The sequence below is a fragment of the Hippichthys cyanospilos genome, chromosome 14 (genome assembly GCF_059441005.1).
Source record: "Hippichthys cyanospilos isolate Australia breed blue-spotted pipefish chromosome 14, RoL_Hcya_1.0, whole genome shotgun sequence".
NCBI classification, from domain to species: domain Eukaryota; kingdom Metazoa; phylum Chordata; class Actinopteri; order Syngnathiformes; family Syngnathidae; genus Hippichthys; species Hippichthys cyanospilos.
Window position 1 is genome coordinate 3,357,257 of NC_142382.1, and position 21,256 is coordinate 3,378,512.

Genomic DNA, 21,256 nt, shown 5'->3' on the forward strand with positions numbered 1-21,256 from the left:
TGTAAAAAAAATCTCATTCGAACTTTAATTTTCGTCTTTCCTATACGTTCATCGGGCAAATTTTTAAAAGCATTTTTTTTCAAGATTGACCATAATATTAAGATTGACTGTTTAAACTCAATATATTTTTTAAAATATATAGTACGTAAACGAATCAGCGAATGATAAATTTGAGTCAATAAAACGTATGTCTACCGTGCAAGAATATATCTATTCAAATAGTAATAATAACAAAAGCAGAATTATTCACATGTTTATGCCGCAGGTCGAGCTGCTCTTTACGTTTCTCATCCTTTAAAATTGTTAACTTGTATCGATAGAATTGTCAAAACCTCGCTGAATGTGGATGGATGAAATTTAAAAGGCGGATGTCTTGCTCCGGATTGGTCGAAGCCGTCACAAGCTTGTTGTGAAGTTTCAAAAAACCCAAAAACATTGAACGCGTCTCTGCCATTCCGAGTAGCAGCCTGCCGCGTCTTCGAGCTTCGAACTCCGAAAACAACAATGGTGAGTGTGTCGTTTATGTCGGGGAGAGATTTGACCTCGTGCTCGTTTATGTGTTGTCGTTAGGATGTTGTTGACGAGCGTAAAGTTTTGGGGTCTGCTTGCGGGAGGAAAAGTATAACCGTTGGCTGGCTAGCGTTAGCTTGGTTGCTTTAGCTTGAGTTCCACCCTCTCGTGTCAGCTGACAGGTGTATTGGCAGTCTGTTTCCGGTTGTGGGGTTTAAAATAAAAGCTAATTTAGACTTTGGCGTTTTATGAGGCGCGTACACACCGTTTGCTTCCAAGTTATTAATGGGAAGTATTTTGACACACAAAATAACACCAGCCACAAGATTTTTACAATTTTGTTGCAATTCCCTGCATTGTGTTCACAAATGAGCATTTTGTGCATGTCGTTTATTACCAAAATGTTATCCCCACATCATTTATTGGGCGCTGTAATTTATGCTGAACATTTAAAAATATTTGTAGTTGTTACATGTTAAAGTATTGCGGAAGTTGTTTTTTTATTGTGAAGGACCGTGTACTCAATTTCTGGTGTGCGTATGGGGAACTTTGCTGCTGCGGATGCCCTGCAATATGTTTCTACATGCACGGATTCTGCAAGCTGCTGTTTCTCTCGCCCGCCTCCTTCACATTTCCATGATTTTTTTTCATTCTTCATTGTTTTTAACTGCATGTTTCATCAATAAAATAGTTATTCTAATTATCTTGGTGTAAGTTAGCCTACTCTCTTGCTTCCGGGTTAGAAATAAAAGACCACAGCAGAAAGTGGCACTGGCGTCGTTTGTGGTTCCTCATTCTTTGTCTTCTTATCTAACTGCGCTTCCTATTGTGTCACTTGCGCCGAAAGTCTGCCAAATCTCTGAGGATCTTCTCTCAAAGCTCGGAGAAATCCCGCCTCCCACCCGAGCCATCTGTTGAGGAAGATGTAATTATAGAACGGAGACTTTGAAGGAGCTCATAACTCCGCGCTGTGCGGTTATGCAATGTGATGAGGAGCTGACACAGAGGTGGAAAGTATTCAAATCCTGTTGAGCCTGCGTGATAGTTTGTTGATTGTGGCTGTGGAGTCAAATTGGGAAATAAACTTCTCAACTGTTTAAAAAGTTCGAATTAAATTTGATTTTTCTTATTGCGCATCCCTCAGTAGACATGAAAGGTTGAACTTTCTTTTATTTTGTTGCAATATAAAAAAAAGACATCTATTCATGTCGTAAAAAAATGTTAGCATGTCGTGCTAGATTTTGCTCTACGTTAAAAATGTATTGCATCCATTGCGTCACTTGTGATTGGTTATTCCATGTTCACATTTTTTTTTCATCAGAGTGAGTCACTGACAGTGTGCGATGTGGATGAAGATCTAATCGAGAGGTTAAAGAAGTTCCGTCTCCGCAAGGAGACCAATAACGCCGCCATCATCAGTGAGTACGGCTTCACAGTTCTTCACGTTTTCCTTCAAATTCAGCATAAATAGGCTTTTCCCGAAGCGTTGCGTTTCATCAGGCAAAATCCTTGACAGTTTCCCAAAAGTGGGTCACACACAGCCTTTAAGCCGTAAGCTTACTCTGGCGCCGCTCTTATTTACACCGCGCACATGCTGGGAAGATTGGGCGCCGCTGGGCTGAGCCAAATAAAGAAATCTGCGTTAAATCGGGACTCAAACGGGCGTTCCATCAAATTCAAAAAGCCTTGTCCAGAAAGATGTTGTCCGTTTTCAGTCCACTACTGGAACTTTGGAAACAACGCCCACCTTTAATCACGTCTTCTCTTGTTTTGGGTAACTCAGTTACCCCTAAACTCATTCAATGCCAAAGACGTATTTTTACGTTTTTTTTTTTTTTTTAAGTCTTGACATAAACTTCCAGGAACTTTTATTTTTTTCAGTTGTTCAGCTAAAGGAGTGTCTAAACATGGCTGGTGAATTAAGAATCAAATAATTTATGAATTAGGTACTAAAGGAACGGATTACTTTAAATGCTGAAAGTGCTAAAGTAATTAACTACTAAGCACCTTATGAATGAAGTACTTAAGGAATAGATTACAGTAAATACTGAAAGTACTAAAGTAACTACTAAGCCGTTGAGTACTAAAGTAATTTAGTTCTTTATGTTCTGAAATAAACAGTCATTCAATTTACATGATATATGGCTGTACTTACATTCAGACTGGTTAAAAGAACTCCGATACCATGACACCTGATACCATTTTTTATGATACCCCCAGTGAAGATCGATAAGGACAAACAGCTTGTGATTTTGGAAGAAGAACACGAGGTACGTTGAATTCCTGGCGCTTAACTGGATGCCAAGCGCGAACCCTCACCCTTTTTCTGCTCCCAGGACATTTCTCCCGACGACCTGAAAGACGAGCTCCCGGAGAGGCAGCCCCGATTTGTGGTGTACAGTTACAAGTACCAACACGATGACGGACGCGTGTCCTATCCTCTTTGCTTCATTTTCTCCAGCCCCGTGGGTACGTACGCAAAAAGCGGTTGACGTATAGCGAAAGGCGACTTACCCGAATGTTCCTGTGCTTGCGATCAGGTTGCAGACCGGAGCAGCAGATGATGTACGCCGGCAGTAAAAACAAGCTGGTGCATACCGCACAAATGACCAAGGTTCGTCATTATTGCTACAATTCTTTTATATATACTTTACGAATTGTTCATCCGTTACTTTTTGCGCCGATTCAAGATCAAACTCAAGATCGAAAAGTCACGGAAGCGCCGCTTCGCATCGGAAAATATTTACAAGTCAGGCCACTCGTGAGTTGAGGTGTCACCGTATTTGTGGGGGGGGGGGGTACAGTGCTACATCAACTTACGAAGTCTCTACTTACAAAAAAAAGGCCTCTTCCGAAAAATATTGGCTCGAGTTACGAAAGAAAATTCAAGACTCGAAAGGCGTGTAATTGAAATTAGCTACAGGTAACATTCTACATATTCTCAAAAAAAACACAAACATACCCTTTTGGGCTATCACGTCTGACGTTAGCATCATTAGCACGTTAGCAAGAAGAACAACATAAGATACAGGAAATACTTCGCATGCCCTTAAACTAAACAACTAAACTTACATGCTCAAAATGAGTGTTTTTTTATTATTCTTTACATAATGTGCTTTGAATTCCTTAATCATTATGCGCGAATGTAATTCTAATGTACTTGTTAGAGTTTTTGATGCATTTTTATCATTTATTAAGGTTATTCATTTAAAGGGTTTATGAGCCTTTTGGTTGTCTTGGAACAGATTAGGGTATTTACATGTAACAAGCATCTCGACTTATGAACATTCACAGTTCGAATGGACTTTTGGAGCAAAATTTGACATTAGCTATGACCCACAATGTATATCCCACTTTGGGCTGCTGTAAACAGACCGGCGCTGAGGTTAGCACATCGTTAGCAAGATGGCTGAACACGACACACAGGAAGTACTTTGCGTGACCTTAAACCTAAACCTAGATGCTCAAAACGACCCCAAAATAAGTATTATTGCTCCTGTGGACTTGTAAATGACGACGAGGAAATGTCGAATCAAACGAAAGACGAAACAAGCTTAAGTTGTCTCTGCGCATTTGAAAAAAGACAATCATGGCCGCTCGCAGGTGTTTGAAATCCGCAACACGGAGGACCTGACGGAGGAATGGCTCCGGGAGAAACTGCGCTTCTTCCGCTAAGCCGGCCGAGAAAGGTGACCAACGCTGCACCCTTTCCCAAGCTCCGCCCCCATTTAAATAGCGTTTACTACTTCCTGTCTCGTCATAGGCCTTTCACTGGTTGAAACGTTTGCGAATCGCGGGGTGGCTGGGACAATTATTGGACCAGGTTCCGATCCCGACCTCCCCCTTTTTTGTCGTGTCTGTGAAAAGTCCCACGGTGGACCAAACTCATCCAGGCTCCTCAAAGTGCTTCCCGTTTGGGAGCCCTTCCACTGCTTTCAAAAGTATTACTTTTTTTTTTTTTTTTCCTTCATTTTTGTCTTACATTGAAAGTACTGTGCTCTTTTTCCTTTTTATGTTTTACTAATTTACTAATCAAACATTCTGCCTCAACAATTAAGCACAGACAATAAGGCACTTAGGATTTCATGTCAGGTTTCCAAGTTCGGGTGTTCTATATCATTTTCGGCTGAAAATGGAGTAGCTTTATGTTTGTTGATTTGTTTTTAAATATAATAATAAATAACAAAGAGGTGTCCAACCTACGGCCCGGGGGCCGTTTGCATCCACAATTTTTGTGGCCGGCAGCACATACAAAACATACTTTTTTTCATCATCAAAAAATAAGCATCAAATTTTTCAATTTTTTTTGTGGGTGTTAAATTTAACCTACATATGTATGGATAGAAATGATGCCAATGAATAATTTGGAGTGCTGAATGAAAAAAATATTCATAAATAACTCAAGCCTTTAAAAGCATTTATAAAATCCCAAAAGAAAATTCAATGCGTATCATTGGCAATGTGTATGCACGAGGGTAAACGAAATTCCCACCTCGGCCTTTTAAACAAGCCGCACTTTGAAATCACAATCGCACATCACAACGTATCGATATTTAAATGCTATCATTTTTTTCCGGGAACAGCAGGGTTAAGCGGACGCCATCTTTACTGCCCTCATCTCAAAACATTCCAAACTGGACAATTTATGGATGGATTATTAGTTTGTTTGTTTTTTTTTCCCCCCCTTTGTACTCTTGATTGCTAATCAGAAATGGTGAATGTCGCGCTTAAAGCGTCTTTTAAAAGAGACCAATCCGGAATGTTTGGCAAAAGAAAAAATAAATAACAAGAATGTGTGTGTGTGTGTGTATATATATATATATATATATATATATATATATATATATATATATATATATATATATATACAGTATTTTTTTCTTATTTTGAATGTGGCTTTAACCTCATTGTGCCCGTTATCCCCCCCAAATCCATTTATTTGTTCTTGTCTTTGTATTGTTTTTTGTTTGTTTGTTTTTTTTCAGCCTTGAAATCACCATTGACTGAAAATGCAAAAAGCAGTATAATGATTAAAATAATTAAAAGCCAAGTTTACTGCAAGCACTTGTTTTCTTAGAATAAAAACAGGGAGTTGCCCTACAGGGCTTGCCACAAAAAAAAAAAAAAATCTACATATTAAGGATTGTATTTTCATTGGTGGAGGCAGCACTTCATTGCCATGTGATTTATATGTGATACTGGTTAATCAGTCAGTTTTCAGTCAGACGTTATGAGGGAATCAAATTGGCTGTCGTTGTTGATAAAAGACCAAAAGTTCAACCTTATTTGATGGACAGGTTAAAAAAAAAAGTTTTTTATTTGTGTTTTTTGCCTGATCATTTTGCTGCAGATGCATTCTATCTGAAATATTTGCTTCGAATTATTTTGTAAAAAAAGTAATAATATAATAAAATCCCGCATAAGACTTGGGTTTACTGTGATTGGTTCCTTCCCTCCCCTATTATTATAATAATGTAGTGCTGTAGTAGTCATTTTGTCCTGCTGTGTTTTTTTTTTCCTCTATGAATGAAAAAAATTGTCAGACGGTGAAACTTGGAATACAGTACTGTATTTGTATTTTCCATACTATACTTTATTATAAAAATGTGTCTTATCTCCTGTTGTCCAAATAAAAGCGTTGATCTTGTTGACCTTGTTTTTCTCCAAGTCACTATTGTGTTGCAAATATTCGGAGGTATTAAGCACTTGAGCACTTTCCTATTTACTGCACGTTTGTAAACACATAAAAAATCTGAAAAAAATCAGTAAAAACATCTCATCTCGAAAAAAAATCTATATGAATAGCAGAAAATATAAAAGCGAAAAAAAAAACAATCTTATCAATGCAATAACAAAACACAATTACAAAAAATAGGATGTCATATTCATCATTCAAAATAAGGGAATGTTTTTCAAGTGACAAGTTGATTAACACCTACATAAAAACGGGGCTGATTTTTTATTTATTTTTTTTGTTTATGTTAGGGGGGAAAGTTTGTATATGTTGGTCAATATGCTTAAAAAAATCGCGGGGTTGGAGAACCGCAAAAAAAACGCAAGTCCTTAGCAATCTACTCCAAACGCCTTCAAAACATTTAAATGTTATCAATTTTCAAATCTTTTCGGACGCTATTGTTAACCAAACATTTTTGTTGTTATTTACTTTGCAAAAATTCGAAAGACGCGAGTGTCAGGTCGACAACAGTTGAGAACGAGTTGGAGTAATTTCGTTTGACCGCAAGGTGGCGGTAACGTTTACGAGAGGGTATGCGACATGGCTCCCGAACCGACTGGAGATTGATGAAGAAGAAACACATTCGGGACAGCCAGGAGGGGCCGCCTGCATCATCCGCTGACCAGGAACCGAGGAGCCGAACCGGAGCGGAGGGACACCATGGCGTTCACGTTCGCGGCCTTCTGTTACATGCTTGCGTTACTGCTGACGGCGGCGCTCATCTTCTTCGCCATCTGGCACGTAAGTTGAGTTCACGTTCGGCCCAAGGAGAAAAAGGAACGCCAGGCCGTGTTGGCCTGCCCGCTTGCACGTTACGCTTCTGACGTAAACCGTCTTCAACTTGCGTGGAACTGTCGTTAAATCCGCTTTGACTTATATCTTCGACAATGCTGTGGTTCAAATGTTGACGGCACGAACCGACGCTACAAGTCGCCTCTTTCTTTGCGCGATAACGTTCATCTTTGCATATTTCGAATTTATATTAAGTCAAGTTTATACGTTTCGAGTGCTTCCAAAGGTAACGTTTTTGCTGTCGAATGTGAAAGTAGTTATTAAGCGTCTCCTCGGGAGCTAACGAGCTAGCAGGCTTAGTGGTAATCCCGTTGCTCTCGGAAACCTCGCGAGATTTGGAGACACTTACACAGCTCTTCCTGAAAGCAAATTACGATTAGTTTTCAGTTTGCCGGTTGTTTTATTTTATTATTTTTTATTTTTTTCCTCTCATTTTGGCACTTCCAAATTGCCAGATGGCAGCCAGGGCACTCACAACAGAACTACATGTTGCACAGACAATTTTTATTTTACATTATTTTTTACTCGTTTAATCCCATAGACCTGTTTTTACGTTTTACGAGTTCAGACATTCATTCAAACTCAGCTTCTTATTTTTTGTTTTCAATCTTCAATTCTGTTACAACGTGTAGCAGAGCATTCTAGAATAAATTAGCTTTTAGCTAACAAGGCTCTAATGCCACCCGAGAGCAGTCGGATGACTTTTCAGAGAATTTAATAAATTTAAATCAACGCTTGCTGTTGCTGCTGATCACTTTACTGATCACGGGCCCTGTACAATAAAAACAAAAATGTAATTAAGTAGTTTTTAGTGTCCCGAAATAGAATAGAACTTTGCCTTTTTTTACAGCGGGAAATGTCTTTGTTGTGAGAAATCTCGTGGCATTTTAATCTTGTGCGAGGTCGTTTTGCAAGATTCCTATCCCTATTATTTTCTATATTTTTTTTCTGCACTATAAGGCGCACCTTTAATGAATGGCCTGTTTTAAAACAGTCTTCATGTATATGGCGCATCACATAAGGCGCATAGGATAGAAGCTGCAGTAGTGGCTGGGCTTGCGTTATGCATCCACTAGATGGAGCGGTAGAGTTCATTTATTTATTTTTCCCCGATCCTAATACGCCATGGACACGTTTCTTCCCCCAGATAATCGCATTTGACGAGCTGAAGACGGACTACAAGAATCCCATAGATCAGTGTAACACTTTAAATCCGGTAAGTTGCGTCCCCACCGCCGTCCTTCCATCCTTTACGTCTTACAAACTCATGCCGGAATGCTGGAATTGGAGTTGTCTTACTTGAGGACCAACTTTTTTTGAACAATCACTCTGCACTGTCATGCTAAATGAATAACCTGGCCTTAACCATGCTTTCTTCCTGCTTTTCAAACTCTAATGCTATCTATTTTTCTTTTATTTTCATTCTGCCTTCCCTTCCTTATCCGCTTTTTTTTAACATATTGCCCCCGCCAAAAAAAAAAGACAGTTGAAAAGGTCAAAAAGATTAAACGAGTCAAACTTGCCCTGAAGGTTTGTACCAGTCTTGACGATGGAAAATGCCCGCTTCGTTGTGCACGAACCAATAGTGTTTGCAAATGTCTTTTCAGTTAGCTAAAACTCAACGCAAAGGTTCGTTTTGTGATTCGCCAACGCCACTTTTTGTCCAGGAATAAAAATGTTGTTAATCTTGTTTTTGTTCTTGTGTTTTTGTTTTTTCTTTGTTTTTTTTTTTTACTTTTTTACTTTTTTATTACTTTTTTATACTTTTTTTTAAACTTTTTTTTTTACTTTTTACTTTTATGAAAATGATGCAAACTGAAGCTGGTAACTGAAAAGACTTGCAAAGGCTCAAAACATGCATGATCTTCTGATTATTACTATGAACCTTCCCTTTTGTTTGCAAACCAGAACAATAACAGGAAGTTGAGGTCATTTGGTAGCAAGGACCACCAAAAATTTGCAGTCGTCGTAGTTTTTTTTTTTTTCCACAAAAAAAAGTCACATTATGCAGATTGAACAGTAATGTTATGTTAAAAACTCTTCTTGATGATGATAAATCTTCGAGAATTTTTAATATTTTCAAGCAGGGGGTGAGTTTACAACATTTTACTCACATGCAACTGATAAATAGGTACTTTTTTTTCATCGCTTCAAAAGTGGGAGGAGCCTTTTTTTTTTTTTTTTACATACATGGTTTTTCAATTACATTTAGCAGCACAGTGCAGGGTTTTTCACACCTTCCAGTTATAGGCCCCGCCTCTTTCTTAACGGGCTGCCCCCCCCCCATGCATGGCTTCCACGTGGTGCCCGCCTCCCTATGCACCCCCTCGCCCCTCCCCAACCCCGGGACTTTGCTCCAGCACGCTCACTGCATCTATCCCACAAGCTGGCTTGCGTGTGTCTGATTGGCAGGAAGTGCCATGACCCATGTATGTCTTGTCGATTGCCGCCGCCACCAATTATTTTAACCCGTTCAATCCCAAAGACGTTTTTTTACGTTTTTTTTTTTTAAGTTCAGACGTTCAAGTGTAGCTACTTGTATTTTTTTCCTCAGTTTTTAAAAGTATTTAACTTAAGGAGGGTCTAAAAATGTCTGCTCCTGTTAAGTCACTCACTGGCGTCCAAGTCCAATTTGGATTTTTGACTTTTATTGCTGTGCGGGTAAAATGGATACCCGCTGTCGATAGTAGTCAATGGCAGTAAACGGTTCAGTAATGAAATAACTTATCAATGTTATTATTTAGATGTATTTGACGAAGATTAATTAAGCAAGTGTTTAATAAATAAAATGCATGTTGTTAAATGTAAACCCTTTATATATCAATAGTTATTTGGAAATCAATAGACATGAAAAACGAGGGGGAAATAATCAATAAAAAGTTTGTCATCACCATTAAAAAGCCAATGAAAAAAATTGATATAACTTGTTGAAATTCAGATTTCTTTGCTCGTCGGCTGCGTTTTTATTTTGTTGTGATAAATCAATAATTTGTCGGATCCAAAGCAGTTGAATACAAATATATTGAATATGAATTCATACTCTTGTTCATACTAAGCAAAATCAATAACAAATGGAATTGTTGATTGAATACTAAATACGAATAATTATTGTAATTACAAGAAGACGATTAAAAAACGATTAGCATTTTTTTAATTGCTCGTTTCTTTGCCCGTCGTCTTTTCATTTTGTTAGGCTAAATCAAAACAAGGCTGCTTGTGTTCAAACGGCTCAACGTGAAGCCGTCAATCGCGTCTTCTGCCATCTAGTGGAAGAGCCTTGAATTGCTGGGCGGATGCTGCCTGCTGTCTGTCTATGGATGGATAGTGAAATTGCATTCGTGATTGATGTGGCTTTTTTTTCGCGTCCTGGAATGCCAATGATCGTTTTTACGCCTTTGGCTGATGTGCCGTAATCAGTTTTCGTTTTTCTCCCCCCCCCCCGCTCCCAGCTGGTGCTCCCCGAGTATCTCATCCACTTTTTCTTCTGCGTCATGTTCTTCTGCGCCGCCGAGTGGCTCACGCTGGTCCTCAACCTGCCGCTGCTGGCCTACCACGTGTGGAGGTGCGTGCGTCTCGCGGTACGGAATTTCAGCCCGTGGCTCCATCTGTCCCCGTGCGCCCGCCCTCGCAGGTACATGAGCAGGCCGGTGATGAGCTGCCCGGGCTTGTACGACCCGACGACCATCATGAACGCCGACATCTTGGCCTTCTGTCAGAAGGAAGGCTGGTGTAAGCTGGCCTTCTACCTCCTCTCCTTCTTCTACTATCTCTACGGGTACGTCTCAGAAATGGAGCTTGGGGGGGGGGGGTGACAAATGCCTTTGAAAAGGAGTCTTTACGCAATCGGGATTTTAGAGCCTTGCTCCAAGTGGGTGGATGGATGGATGGATGGATGGATGGATGGATGGATATGGCAAGTGATTGGTTTAGTGGGTGGGTGGATGGATGGATGGAGGGAGGGAGGGATGGATATGGCTAATGATTGGATGGATGTATGTGGCGAATGACTGGATGGGTGTAAATGGCCAACGATTGGATAGCTAGCTATGGCTAATGGGTGGATATGGCTAATAATTGGATGGGCAGATGGATATGGCTAATGGATGGGTGGATATGGCTAATGATTGGATGGAGGGATGTACATGGCTAACTATTGGATGGATGGGTGGATATGGCCACTGGTTGGATGATGGGTGGATATAGGTAATGATGGAATAAGGGATGAACATGGCTGATGATTGGATGGGCGAATATGACTAATAACTCAAGTGTAAAGTCAAGAGAAACTTGTGGTATATGTAATTATTTACAAATACTTACAAATTAAGATTTTGATCATAAAAGCCTACTTGAAAGGATTAGTTAAACTCCGTGTGTAAAAATCCTTCAAATTGCCCTGGAGTTGGAAGTATTCAGCATGAAAGCCGTCAAAATTGAGTCGTATACGTTCTTTATGTAAGGATTCCTGAAAATTAACTTTGTAAAATCCTTTAAAAAACAAAAACAAAAAATCAATTCTAGTGATGGCCATAAAATTCCTTCCAGTAGGTCCCACATGAATTGCCATATACATATACATATCTCTTTTTTTTTTTCTTGTTTCAGCATGATCTACGTCCTGGTGAGCTCATAAGGCGGGCAACTGGGATGACGGGGGCGAAACGGATCGGGACGCTTGGATCTCGGAGCTGTGTGAACACACACAAATACACACGCGCACACACACTCAAGCGAGTGGTCAGAGATTGCCACAACCTGCAACACCGGACGCCATGTTGAATCTCTCGGGGCCTATGTTGCAACATTTTAGAGACAAACGCAAGACGAACTTTTTTTTTTTCTTCCCCTCCCCAACTTCTGAGCCGTACTTTCTCCGCGGGCGTCATGACGGGCCGAGCTAGCTAGTCGACAAAGTGTTTACAAACTAGTTTTTCCCCGCGTGCTTTTTTTTTTTTTTTTTTACAGCTAGAAAATGAATTTGGGCTGTTATTGCTATGGAATCAAGACATTTTCCATTTATAGCGCGCAAGACCAATTTGAAATCTAGACTCAACAACAGGTGGCGCTAGTTTGAAACTTCCTCAATGAACTGCAAATGAGCCCAACTGTTTGTTGTTTACTTTTCTTTAAATTCCCCCATTTCAATGTTTATCTATTTTTTGAGCGTGTTTTGTTTTCTGTTCGGAAGTCTCCAGCACTCCTTTTTTTTTTTTGTAGTGTTCATTTTGTCCAGAAACAGGGTGAAAATGATGAAAATGATCATGCGTTGCATAACCAAAATGTCACTTTTAAAACTTGACCACTTGAGTTTATACGACGGAAATAAAACCATCCCACTATTTTAGCTTTTTGTCTTTATTTGACTGCTCATCCAAGAGTTTGGTTTAAAAAAAAAAACAGCAAAGGCAGAAGAAACAAGCTACATTGCTCATAAACAGCAGACAAGCAGCAACGGTTCCCTTTTAACGATTTAGAATTCGTCATAAAGAACAAAAAAAATATATTATTCTTTTTTTTGCACTCAATGGAATGGCTCATCTGGAAACTGGGCGCTCCATGCGTACATTTCTGCTCTCTTGGTAGGCGTCATATGTTTCCCGGAATTCCTGCAGGAAGTTGTATTGCTTTTGGAGGGGGCGTGGGAAAAAAAAAAAAAAGGAGGCGGGACAATTCGTTAGCGCTAAAAATTGAGGTATGCTTTGTAAAATGTCCCCAAATTCGAGAGGTTGACAATGCTTCCACAAAGTCACGAAATGGTCAAGCTACATAAAATGCCCTTAACAACAGGAAGTGCATCGTCAACGGTCTTACTTTGACGGTCTGTATGGCTCCGTGACCTCGGTGCGCCCGCAAGATGTCGATGGCGACGTCGGCCGTCACGCTTACGGAAAGCTGGAGGAGCAGGCAGGCCACCACTGCAAAATACGAGGTTGGAAAAACGCCCCATTCGAGGCAAATTCAACTTTTTCAATTCGTTCATAATGTTTCGTACTTAACGCGGAGCGTCCCAGACCGCCGTAGCAGCTGCAACGAAAAAGAAAATCAAATTAAAATAATGTCTCACGGGAGTTTGTGATACAAAGTACCGAGTAGTCCACTCTTGAGTAGTAACCGACACCAATTACCGATACAACCGGCGCTTTTGCCTCGCAAAATTTCACTCTCCAAAATATAATATATGAAGATCAAAGAAAGAGCTACCAATTCAAATACGGCAAATTTGATGAAATTTATAGCAATTTTCTCATTTTTCATGTCTAGTTCCAAGAGATACTAATATCGGCTACCATTAGAAGTACAGTACCGATAATTTGAAATCCCCTGTCCCTATTTTTGTCCTCATAATTTTACACACTACAACTAGTAATTTTCCACCACTACAAACATCTTCTTCCACTAAAACTACTATTTGTACTTCTCGCAGTACTAGTTCTACTTCTACAATGATTCCTACAAATATTTCAACTAGTACATTTACCACAATTAGAACTTTTTCCATGATATTTTTACTCCTACAACCACTGCTAATATATTTTTACTACTGTTTTTAATGATAGGAAAGTACTGATACCAAGTAGCCGATACTAGTATCAACAAAAATTTAGGAACAGGTAGATCGCTCTTCAACGAGGCCAAAAAAAAGTGAAGCGCTGTGAATACGAGTCCCTCACTGGACGAGCGTCCTGCGGTTGGCCTCTAGGCTGCGCTGCAGCTCATCCAGGATGTGATGACACTGCTCCAGCTGTGGCGCCTCCCCGTCAGGGAAGGGCATGTGGTGCACGTTCAGACCCTTCTGTTGGTAGACATCCAGAAGCGAGGGCACTCGGTACTTGGACAGCTCCCCTCGCGTGCACAGCACAAATACGTCTTGCACGCCTTGTTTGCAAAGTTCCTCTGGATGCACATACAAACACCAAGTGCAACGTTTAAAATATGCTTAATATTTTGGAACTAATTGCAGGTATGAGAATAGTGGTGCCTCACCAACATCTTTGTGCACACTCCTGCGGATATCTTTGTATCTGCAACCTCAAAATACACACGTATGCTCATGTCAATTCCTTGCATAGTTATGCAGGCATACAGATTCAAAAATAAATGTTGACACTTTCTACCTGGCAGGGAACATATGCCCACAAATTGAGAGGAACCCACTTCTGACAATGGAACCCTGGAACAAAATGGATATAATAACACTTGTATACAATTAAATATGCATTGCTACAATATATGACATTGATAAACAAAACAAGAAGAAGAATACAAAAAAAAGATTTAGGGCAGACCAGGAAATGTCCATGGGAGTGTCTTCTTCCTCGCAGACATCATCTTCAGATGAAGAGGAATCAAAAAGGCCGCTCCTCATATCTTCACACAAAAATAGAACACGTTCTTATTATATACAACATACGTCTTACATTTTCTTCCCAGGATAGTCATGTAAATAACCAGAGGACGAACGTTTCTTTTCATCCAAACATCTTTAGGATTCCACACCCTCGTTTTCTAATTTTGTTTTGTTTTCACCGACATTGCCTGTGGCGAATCGTCAAGGCCGAAGAGCAAGATGACAAATATCCTATATTATATACAACAAAAGTCATACATTTTCTTCTATTCTTCCCAAGATAGCCGTGTAAATAACCAGAGGACGAACTTTTGTAAATCCAACCCCCTTTTTTTTGTTTTTGTTTTACTGTACCTTACACCGACTGTGGCGAATCGTCAAGGCTAAAGAGCAAGATGGAAACAGATGCTGCTGTCAGTGTCAACGCAGGCAGATGCACAAGCTAAGCTAACATTAGCTGCGTGCGTAGCTCAACGACGCAGAAAAAGCACTACTCGTCGAAACACAGAAGACATACAGTATGGTTGCACTATCAAACTTCGCGAAAGTATAGAGAATATTTGCTACTTCTTAAATCCCTCACCGGGCAGGCATGCACTCGGCAATGTTCGGACTGCAACGTCTTCGTCAGCTGTTGCAACGATTTGAAAAGTGTGTGAACACAGTAGCCAATCAGAACAAGGATAGCAAATTTAGCCACGCCTTTTTAAGGAAGCGTAAAAGCGAATTGCTGTACAACATCAAAATACGGGTACGAAACAGTGGATGAAAAAATATATATATTTTTTTAACACAAGTAGATAATTAAATCATGAAGTATATATGATTATTATCACCTGGTGATTGCGCTTGAAAGAAATGTTTCAAAAAAACTGTTCACAGCGGTGACGTCACACGGGACATCTGCTACTAGTGACTACACAGTGCTGAGCTTTCACAAAACCTGCAAAACAAGCGGAGAGAACTACAAAAGAGCGTGCCTGCAGGCGCCTGAAGAGAAATGGAATAAAATGAAGTTTTTCGCGGTGCAGGAGGAAAAAGTCATATAAAAGAAGATATCTACAGCTACAAAAAGACAAAAAATATACACTAGTATTTTTCAAAGATTCGTTGCTGGAAAAAAGGACGGGGAATTGTCAAAGGATTGTTTTTTTTTAAGTGCTGCAGGAAAATAAGACGTCCGTCATCACCTGTTCAAAGCCTTTTACCTGAGGTGAGTTATGTTTTAGCTTTTAAAAACAAAACTATTTCTTTCCACGTCAAATGATGTGTCGGTAGATGATTATTTTTTTCAAAGGTGTGCACCTTGTGTTGAGCAGACTGCTGACCTCCTGCAGGCCATGCGCTTTGGCGGGACTTCTCACTTCCTTGAGCAGAGGGGCCGCCGGCGGGGGGGCCCCCAACTTGCCAACTGCAGGTCAACAAACAAATGACGTTTAATATTCAATACCAAACAGGTTTTTTCGTACTTAACAGGCCAAACATTCACACACAAACGCAAATAAAGAAGATGTTAGTGTTAAATACCTAGAGTAATCGATTACTTTGGTACTCATTTTATTTCGTACCATTTTTAGACCCCCTCCATCAAAACCTGAATTTTTGTTTGTTTGTGTCAGGACATGAAGCCTCAGGAGGCGGAGCTTGTCACGGAAATTTCCAAGGTGGATTTATTGTTTTTTTTTATTAATCATGGAAGATTTTAGAATAAATAGATAAAAAAAAGCTGACATTTTAGCACGAAACGATTACAGCTTCAGTGGATGGTCTCGGAGCTGAAGACCGGCTTGACGGGCGCCCTGTTGGAGTTGGCCCATGTCCAGCACGGGGACTCGGACCTGCGTGAGCGGCTGGACCACAATCGACGCCGTTGTCGAGAGAAAGCCAGGCGCTTAGAGACCCTGCTGGAGTCCCTCAGGGTCAGGCTAAATGCATCCCAAAGGCGTTTTGCTTTTTCTGCGTTTGTGTGTGTGTGTGTGTGTGTGTGTGTGGAGGGCTCACTGGTGATGCCGTCGCCCCCTGCAGGAGGAACTGGCAGGGTTGCGGGGTCACGTGCTGGCGCTGCACCAGCAACAAGACGCAGAAAACACTACGCATGAAGAAATGTAAGATAAGTAAATGCTTATGCAATTTATCCTTATGATAGCGTTTTTTCTATTTTAATACTCCGATATTTTGTACTTCCATGAGATGCAGTGATCCGGCGGAGGCGTGCCGTGGAAAAGTTCTCCTACACTGCTTCCTGCAGGGCCTCAAAGCCGGACTTGCCGAAGGAACAGGTCACAACAACAACAAACACACACTTTTTTTTCCCATACAAGATCAGATGCTCATATTTTTGTCCATTTTTTTATATTATTTTTTATGTTTTTTTCTTCTACTTTTTTAAACAGCACTGCTTTTATTGATTACAAATATTTACTGTCTATCTATCTATCTATCTATCTATCTATCTATCTATCTATCTATCTATCTATCTATCTATCTATCTATCTATCTTGCTAGCTTTTTATCTATAAATAATAGCAGCAACAAAATGGATAATTATCATTAAATTTATGTATAAAACAGTAACGTAATTTATATATATATACATATATATACTGTATTTTTTTACTAATATTTATATTAAAAAAATATTTTTTTCCAACTGCCAATTTTTTTTTTAAATTGAACTTAAATAAGACATTTTTCTTTCTTTTTTTTTTTTTTTTAGCCGTTCCATATTTTGCAGGCCTAATATATTTTTTCGCAACGCAGATGCGCGGCAGCAGGTGGCGCTGCAGTTGCTCCACTCGGAGTGGGAGTACGTGTCTACTTTGGAGCAACTCTACGACAAATATCAACACATGGCCACGCCGCCTCAGTAAGTTTAGTGAGCGTTTCCTGCCAACCTCGGTTTCCAACATGCGGTCCGCGGCCCCATACTGGTCCGCACTTGACATATATATATATATATATATATATATATATATATATATATATATATATATATATATATTTGTGGCACAGCGAGAAGTTCGCCTGGTTGGTGGAGCGCCTACTGCAGCGCCACCTGCTGTTCAGGGACACCCTGCAGGAGCGACTGGCCGCCCAGCGCTGGAAGTCGCTGGTGGGGGACGTTCTGGTGCGTCTCGTAGGACAGAACGAGGTGAGCGGACCCGGGCGGAGCCGGCGAGCGAGCCGCCCGGGGCAAACGTGACTTTTTGCTTGGCAGACGTCTTTTTCGGACGCCTACGTGGCCTACGTGAGCACGCTGGCCTCCTTCGTCTCGCGCGAGCTCCGCCGGCTGGACACGCGTGACCGCAAGGAGGTGCGGAATAATAAATCTCTTTTTTTAAAGGAGCGCTATAGGAAACAATGCGATCGAAAACGATTTAAAACTTGGATTACTTCATGAGTTTAAAGCACTTTTCTTGAACGGCTGATTTTTCAATGATATGGAATATTATGTAGAAAAAAAATTACATTTGAATTTAAGAAGTAATACATTTGTAATTAGTATTAAAAACTATTAATAATAACATGCATTTAGCATAAAAATGAACAGGTTACTGTTTGTTAAATCATAATTGTTTTATTTTATAATTAAATTGTTGTACAACATATAAATTTAAGCAATCCAAAATAATAATAAAAAGATGAACAATTGAATAAATATTTAAAATTGTACTGAATATAATTTTATATACTTAATTTCATAAAAACGGAACAGTAATTGTTTATCAGTTCAACAAAGAATAAACAAATATCAGTTCATTTTAAAATAATCAACAATATTTTCAATTCAAATATTAATCGCAAAGCTTTTTAAAGCAATAGTAAAAAAATGAGATGTTTAATGAAACGGTAAATGTTGACAAATATTTAAAAAAATGTAATATCCATAAATTCATTGCAAAAAAATGGAAACAAAATAATATAAACTGAACATTTCAGCTTTAATTAAATAAAACTGAGCAAAGAAAATGAATTCATAAACAGTACAGTTACATTTGTATTAATTTATGAAAAATTGATTATTTTAAAAATCTAAAAGACTATACATATTTAAATATATGATATATAAATATATCAATTTCATTTTAAAAATATGGAATGAAACTCAAGGTATCTATAATAAAAAAAAAATAAAAAAGATCAGCTTCAATCATGTGAAAAAAAAATGCGCAAGTGAATTGAAATGTACTGTGTACTGGCACCAGGGAAGCGGGCCAGCGGAAACGGAGCAAAGCCAAGTGCTTTCGCTTCTCCTGGCGCCTGTCACCCGCGTCCACGGCTACCTCAGTCACATCCAGGTCAGACGCGGCTTCAGCAAAAAAAATAAAGAATAAAATTCGATACTATTTATCTATTTGTGCGTGTGCGTGTTGAGAACCTGCTGCAGTGGACGGGCAAAGAACATCCGGACTGCAGCCTCCTGCTGGGCACCGAACGGGCGCTCAGGAACCTTTTGTGGCGATGTCACGCCATCCTGGAGGAGGACGTCCGCTGGGACGCTCCAGACCCGCCGTGCGTGCCCCGAAATCACAGTGCCTACGTCGTGGTTATTTAGTTGTCTCAAAGTTGACTTTCGTTGCACGGCTCGCATTCCAGCGGCGGATCGTGCGTAAACAGCGTCCCTCACAGGATCAAGGGGGAGCGTGCGGCTCCCGGGTGAGTGCTGACGCCCTCTGCTGGCCGCGGACGGATTTTTTTTTTCTTCACAAATACATTATAGAAAAAAAAACGTATTTTTTAACGTTTTCTATTTTGTTCTATTTTTATTTTTTTTAAAGAACTAAATTTCAGATGGCGCTTGTGTGACTGCGGTTTCTCACGCAGGGAGAACCAGCAGGTGTCGGGTGTTTCAAACGGGCCCGGCGTGGAGCGCCACGGCATGCGCGTGGAGTGCTTGTCGTGCAGCCCGGTGAGGCGGCAAGCCTGTGGATGTTGCCCCGCCGCGCCGGAGCCCGCGGGCCACCGGCGGGAGAACGGCCTTTCGGGCCGCCGCGGCGACTCGGAGGACACGTCTGCCTCGGCGACCTCCTGCAGGGAAACCGAGGAGGAGGAGGAGGAGGAAGAAGACAGTCAGGTTCCGGTCCTCCTCAAGCCGTCCTCTCAAGGCTCGGAGAGAAGCGTCTGCCTCCGCTGGCAGATTCCAAGACGGACCCCCCAAACTCCCGCCGGGCCCCCCGCCAGCCCGCCGACTCATGCCGGCTCCTGCGGAAAAAGGCTGGTCACGGTCAGGACGGGGTCGCCGCCGCTCCGCGCCAAGAGTGCCTTCAGGCCCATTTGGGACAACCCCACTAAGCAGGTGACAATTTTCAACCCCGCCTATGTATTTTTACTGCATATTTTGTGTCTTCAGACCCTATATGAAACAACCCCACAGGCTATACAACCTTAATTTAACGCCCTAACCCTATCTAAAAACCCTAAACTGGAACCCTAACATTTGTTTAACTGGGGGAAATTTCGACCCAACTCGGGCTTTTTGATGCGTGATATCAAAGGAAAAGCATACAAGAAACATAGTGCATGGAATGTCAAAACGTGACCACTTTCAATACGCTGCCGTCCCTTCTAAATGCTTGCAAATGGGAGGTTGATAAGGACACCCTATAGGGTTCAAATTTAGCCCATGTCGGGCTCATTTACTGCCATTCAAAATTGGAACTATTGTCATTTTTGGACCTATTGAAAACCCAATGTTTTATCATGCATTTCCCCTGATTTTTTTATTTAATCCTTTAAAAGGCAACTAGTAAATAGAGTGCAATAGATATTCACCCCAAAACCACGGGGTGGTGCTAGCGGACAACTTATGACATTTGCAAGCCTTTCAATGATTCGGTAATTGGCTTAGCCTGGACTCCCATAATCCAATAGTCTTCAAAAATCATCACATAATAAATATTCCTTTTTCAATTCCATAAATATATACTTTTGCACATTTTTGTACATAAAGGGGGGGGTGCTTGTGTCCCCGTGTCCCTTTTCTGTACCCCAGGTCCAAGCGTCTCCCGAAAAGGAGCACAGAGGCTTCGTACCGGTCCAGAACTCGGCCAGGCCAAACGTTCTCACCTCGGGAGAACCCTTGAGGTAAGGTTCCGCCGACTCGGCGTTTGCCGGAACAGGCGCGTGATTGGCTACTGGGCTGGTCCTTAGAGGCGGACGCAGACTGCTCCAGCCGCAGCCGGGCGGACGACTCTGGGAGGACAGCGAGGACAGCGAGGGACCCTGCAGCACTGTTTGAATGCTTCACAAACGTTTTGGGGTCAAAAATGCTTGGAACAACACCGATCAAATATCACCAATAAAGATTGACATTTTTTCTGTAGAAATGTTATGAGAATAAAGTCATTTTGTCGCCATTATTGGTTATTTTTTTTAGGAAAAAACCCTTGCAAAAAATTTCTTACTTATTGGCCATTTTTTTAATAAGTCTTATTAAGCATGGCATTTTAAGAAAAAAAGGCTTTTTTGCAAAAAAAAAAAAAAGCCTTATTATACATGGTCGTTTTTTAGCATAAAACTGCCTATATGTCATGACTTGGTATAAAAACGCCTTAATATACATGATTGTTTGTGGGGAAAAAAACTTACTGTGCATGCCACCCCCCACTCGAAAAAAAGCTCTATTTTACATGGTCATTTTTGCACAAAAAAAAAAAAAACTTACTATACGTGGTCGTTTTTTTGTGAAAAAAAGCCTTACTATACATGAAAAAAAAAAAATAGCCTCACTATATGTGCTCATTTTTTCAGGAGGAAAAAAAGCCTTACTATCCATGGTTACATTTATGGAGGAAAAAAAGTATCCGATCTTTTAAAACTACAAAATAAGAGTTCTCTCCGATTAAAAGTTAATACAAGACAAGACGAGGAGA

General features: G+C 40.5%; 4 protein-coding genes across 9 annotated transcripts; 3 read left to right on the forward strand and 1 right to left on the reverse strand.

Annotated features, from left to right (window-relative positions):
• The first annotated feature begins 350 nt into the window (after positions 1-350).
• gmfb (glia maturation factor, beta) lies at positions 351-6,157 on the forward strand. Its single transcript, XM_088432935.1, is given in 7 exon segments — positions 351-404; positions 406-507; positions 1,832-1,928; positions 2,731-2,780; positions 2,847-2,979; positions 3,051-3,124; positions 4,114-6,157. Coding segments are annotated over 7 exon segments (582 nt in total). The 3' UTR covers positions 4,186-6,157.
• Positions 6,158-6,808: 651 nt separating this feature from the next.
• cnih1 (cornichon family member 1) lies at positions 6,809-12,380 on the forward strand. 2 transcript variants are annotated; one of them, XM_088433669.1, is made up of 6 exons: positions 6,809-6,985; positions 8,184-8,252; positions 8,519-8,566; positions 10,486-10,598; positions 10,668-10,811; positions 11,642-12,380. In XM_088433669.1, the coding sequence occupies exons 1-6, from the start codon at positions 6,905-6,907 to the stop codon at positions 11,667-11,669; spliced, it is 483 nt and encodes a 160-aa protein (XP_088289795.1). In that variant the 5' UTR covers positions 6,809-6,904; the 3' UTR covers positions 11,670-12,380. The 2 variants fall into 2 exon arrangements, with proteins under 2 accessions (XP_088289795.1, XP_088289796.1); XM_088433670.1 differs by lacking the exon at positions 8,519-8,566 and having other exon boundaries at positions 6,812-6,985.
• Positions 12,377-15,034, reverse strand: cdkn3 (cyclin dependent kinase inhibitor 3). Of its 3 annotated transcripts, none has more exons than XM_088433666.1 (9): positions 14,968-15,034; positions 14,739-14,874; positions 14,323-14,404; positions 14,152-14,207; positions 14,021-14,065; positions 13,708-13,930; positions 13,029-13,060; positions 12,848-12,951; positions 12,377-12,660 (listed from the first exon to the last, which is right to left on the reverse strand). In XM_088433666.1, the coding sequence occupies exons 3-9, from the start codon at positions 14,400-14,402 to the stop codon at positions 12,571-12,573; spliced, it is 630 nt and encodes a 209-aa protein (XP_088289792.1). In that variant the 5' UTR covers positions 14,403-14,404; positions 14,739-14,874; positions 14,968-15,034; the 3' UTR covers positions 12,377-12,570. The 3 variants fall into 3 exon arrangements, with proteins under 3 accessions (XP_088289792.1, XP_088289793.1, XP_088289794.1); XM_088433667.1 differs by having other exon boundaries at positions 14,739-14,767; positions 14,968-15,026; XM_088433668.1 differs by lacking the exon at positions 14,739-14,874 and having other exon boundaries at positions 14,968-15,028.
• Positions 15,035-15,214: 180 nt separating this feature from the next.
• Positions 15,215-20,743, forward strand: LOC148412555 (uncharacterized). 3 transcript variants are annotated; one of them, XM_088432350.1, is made up of 15 exons: positions 15,215-15,597; positions 15,682-15,801; positions 16,004-16,048; positions 16,139-16,303; positions 16,410-16,489; positions 16,575-16,663; positions 17,145-17,250; positions 17,397-17,535; positions 17,602-17,697; positions 18,590-18,682; positions 18,760-18,896; positions 18,981-19,040; positions 19,209-19,680; positions 20,377-20,468; positions 20,535-20,743. In XM_088432350.1, exons 3-15 carry the CDS (start codon positions 16,007-16,009, stop codon positions 20,620-20,622), a joined length of 1,659 nt encoding a protein of 552 aa, XP_088288476.1. In that variant the 5' UTR covers positions 15,215-15,597; positions 15,682-15,801; positions 16,004-16,006; the 3' UTR covers positions 20,623-20,743. The 3 variants fall into 3 exon arrangements, with proteins under 3 accessions (XP_088288476.1, XP_088288474.1, XP_088288477.1); XM_088432348.1 differs by having other exon boundaries at positions 15,241-15,597; positions 15,704-15,801; XM_088432351.1 differs by having other exon boundaries at positions 15,245-15,597; positions 15,704-15,801; positions 16,581-16,663.
• Positions 20,744-21,256: the final 513 nt, after the last annotated feature.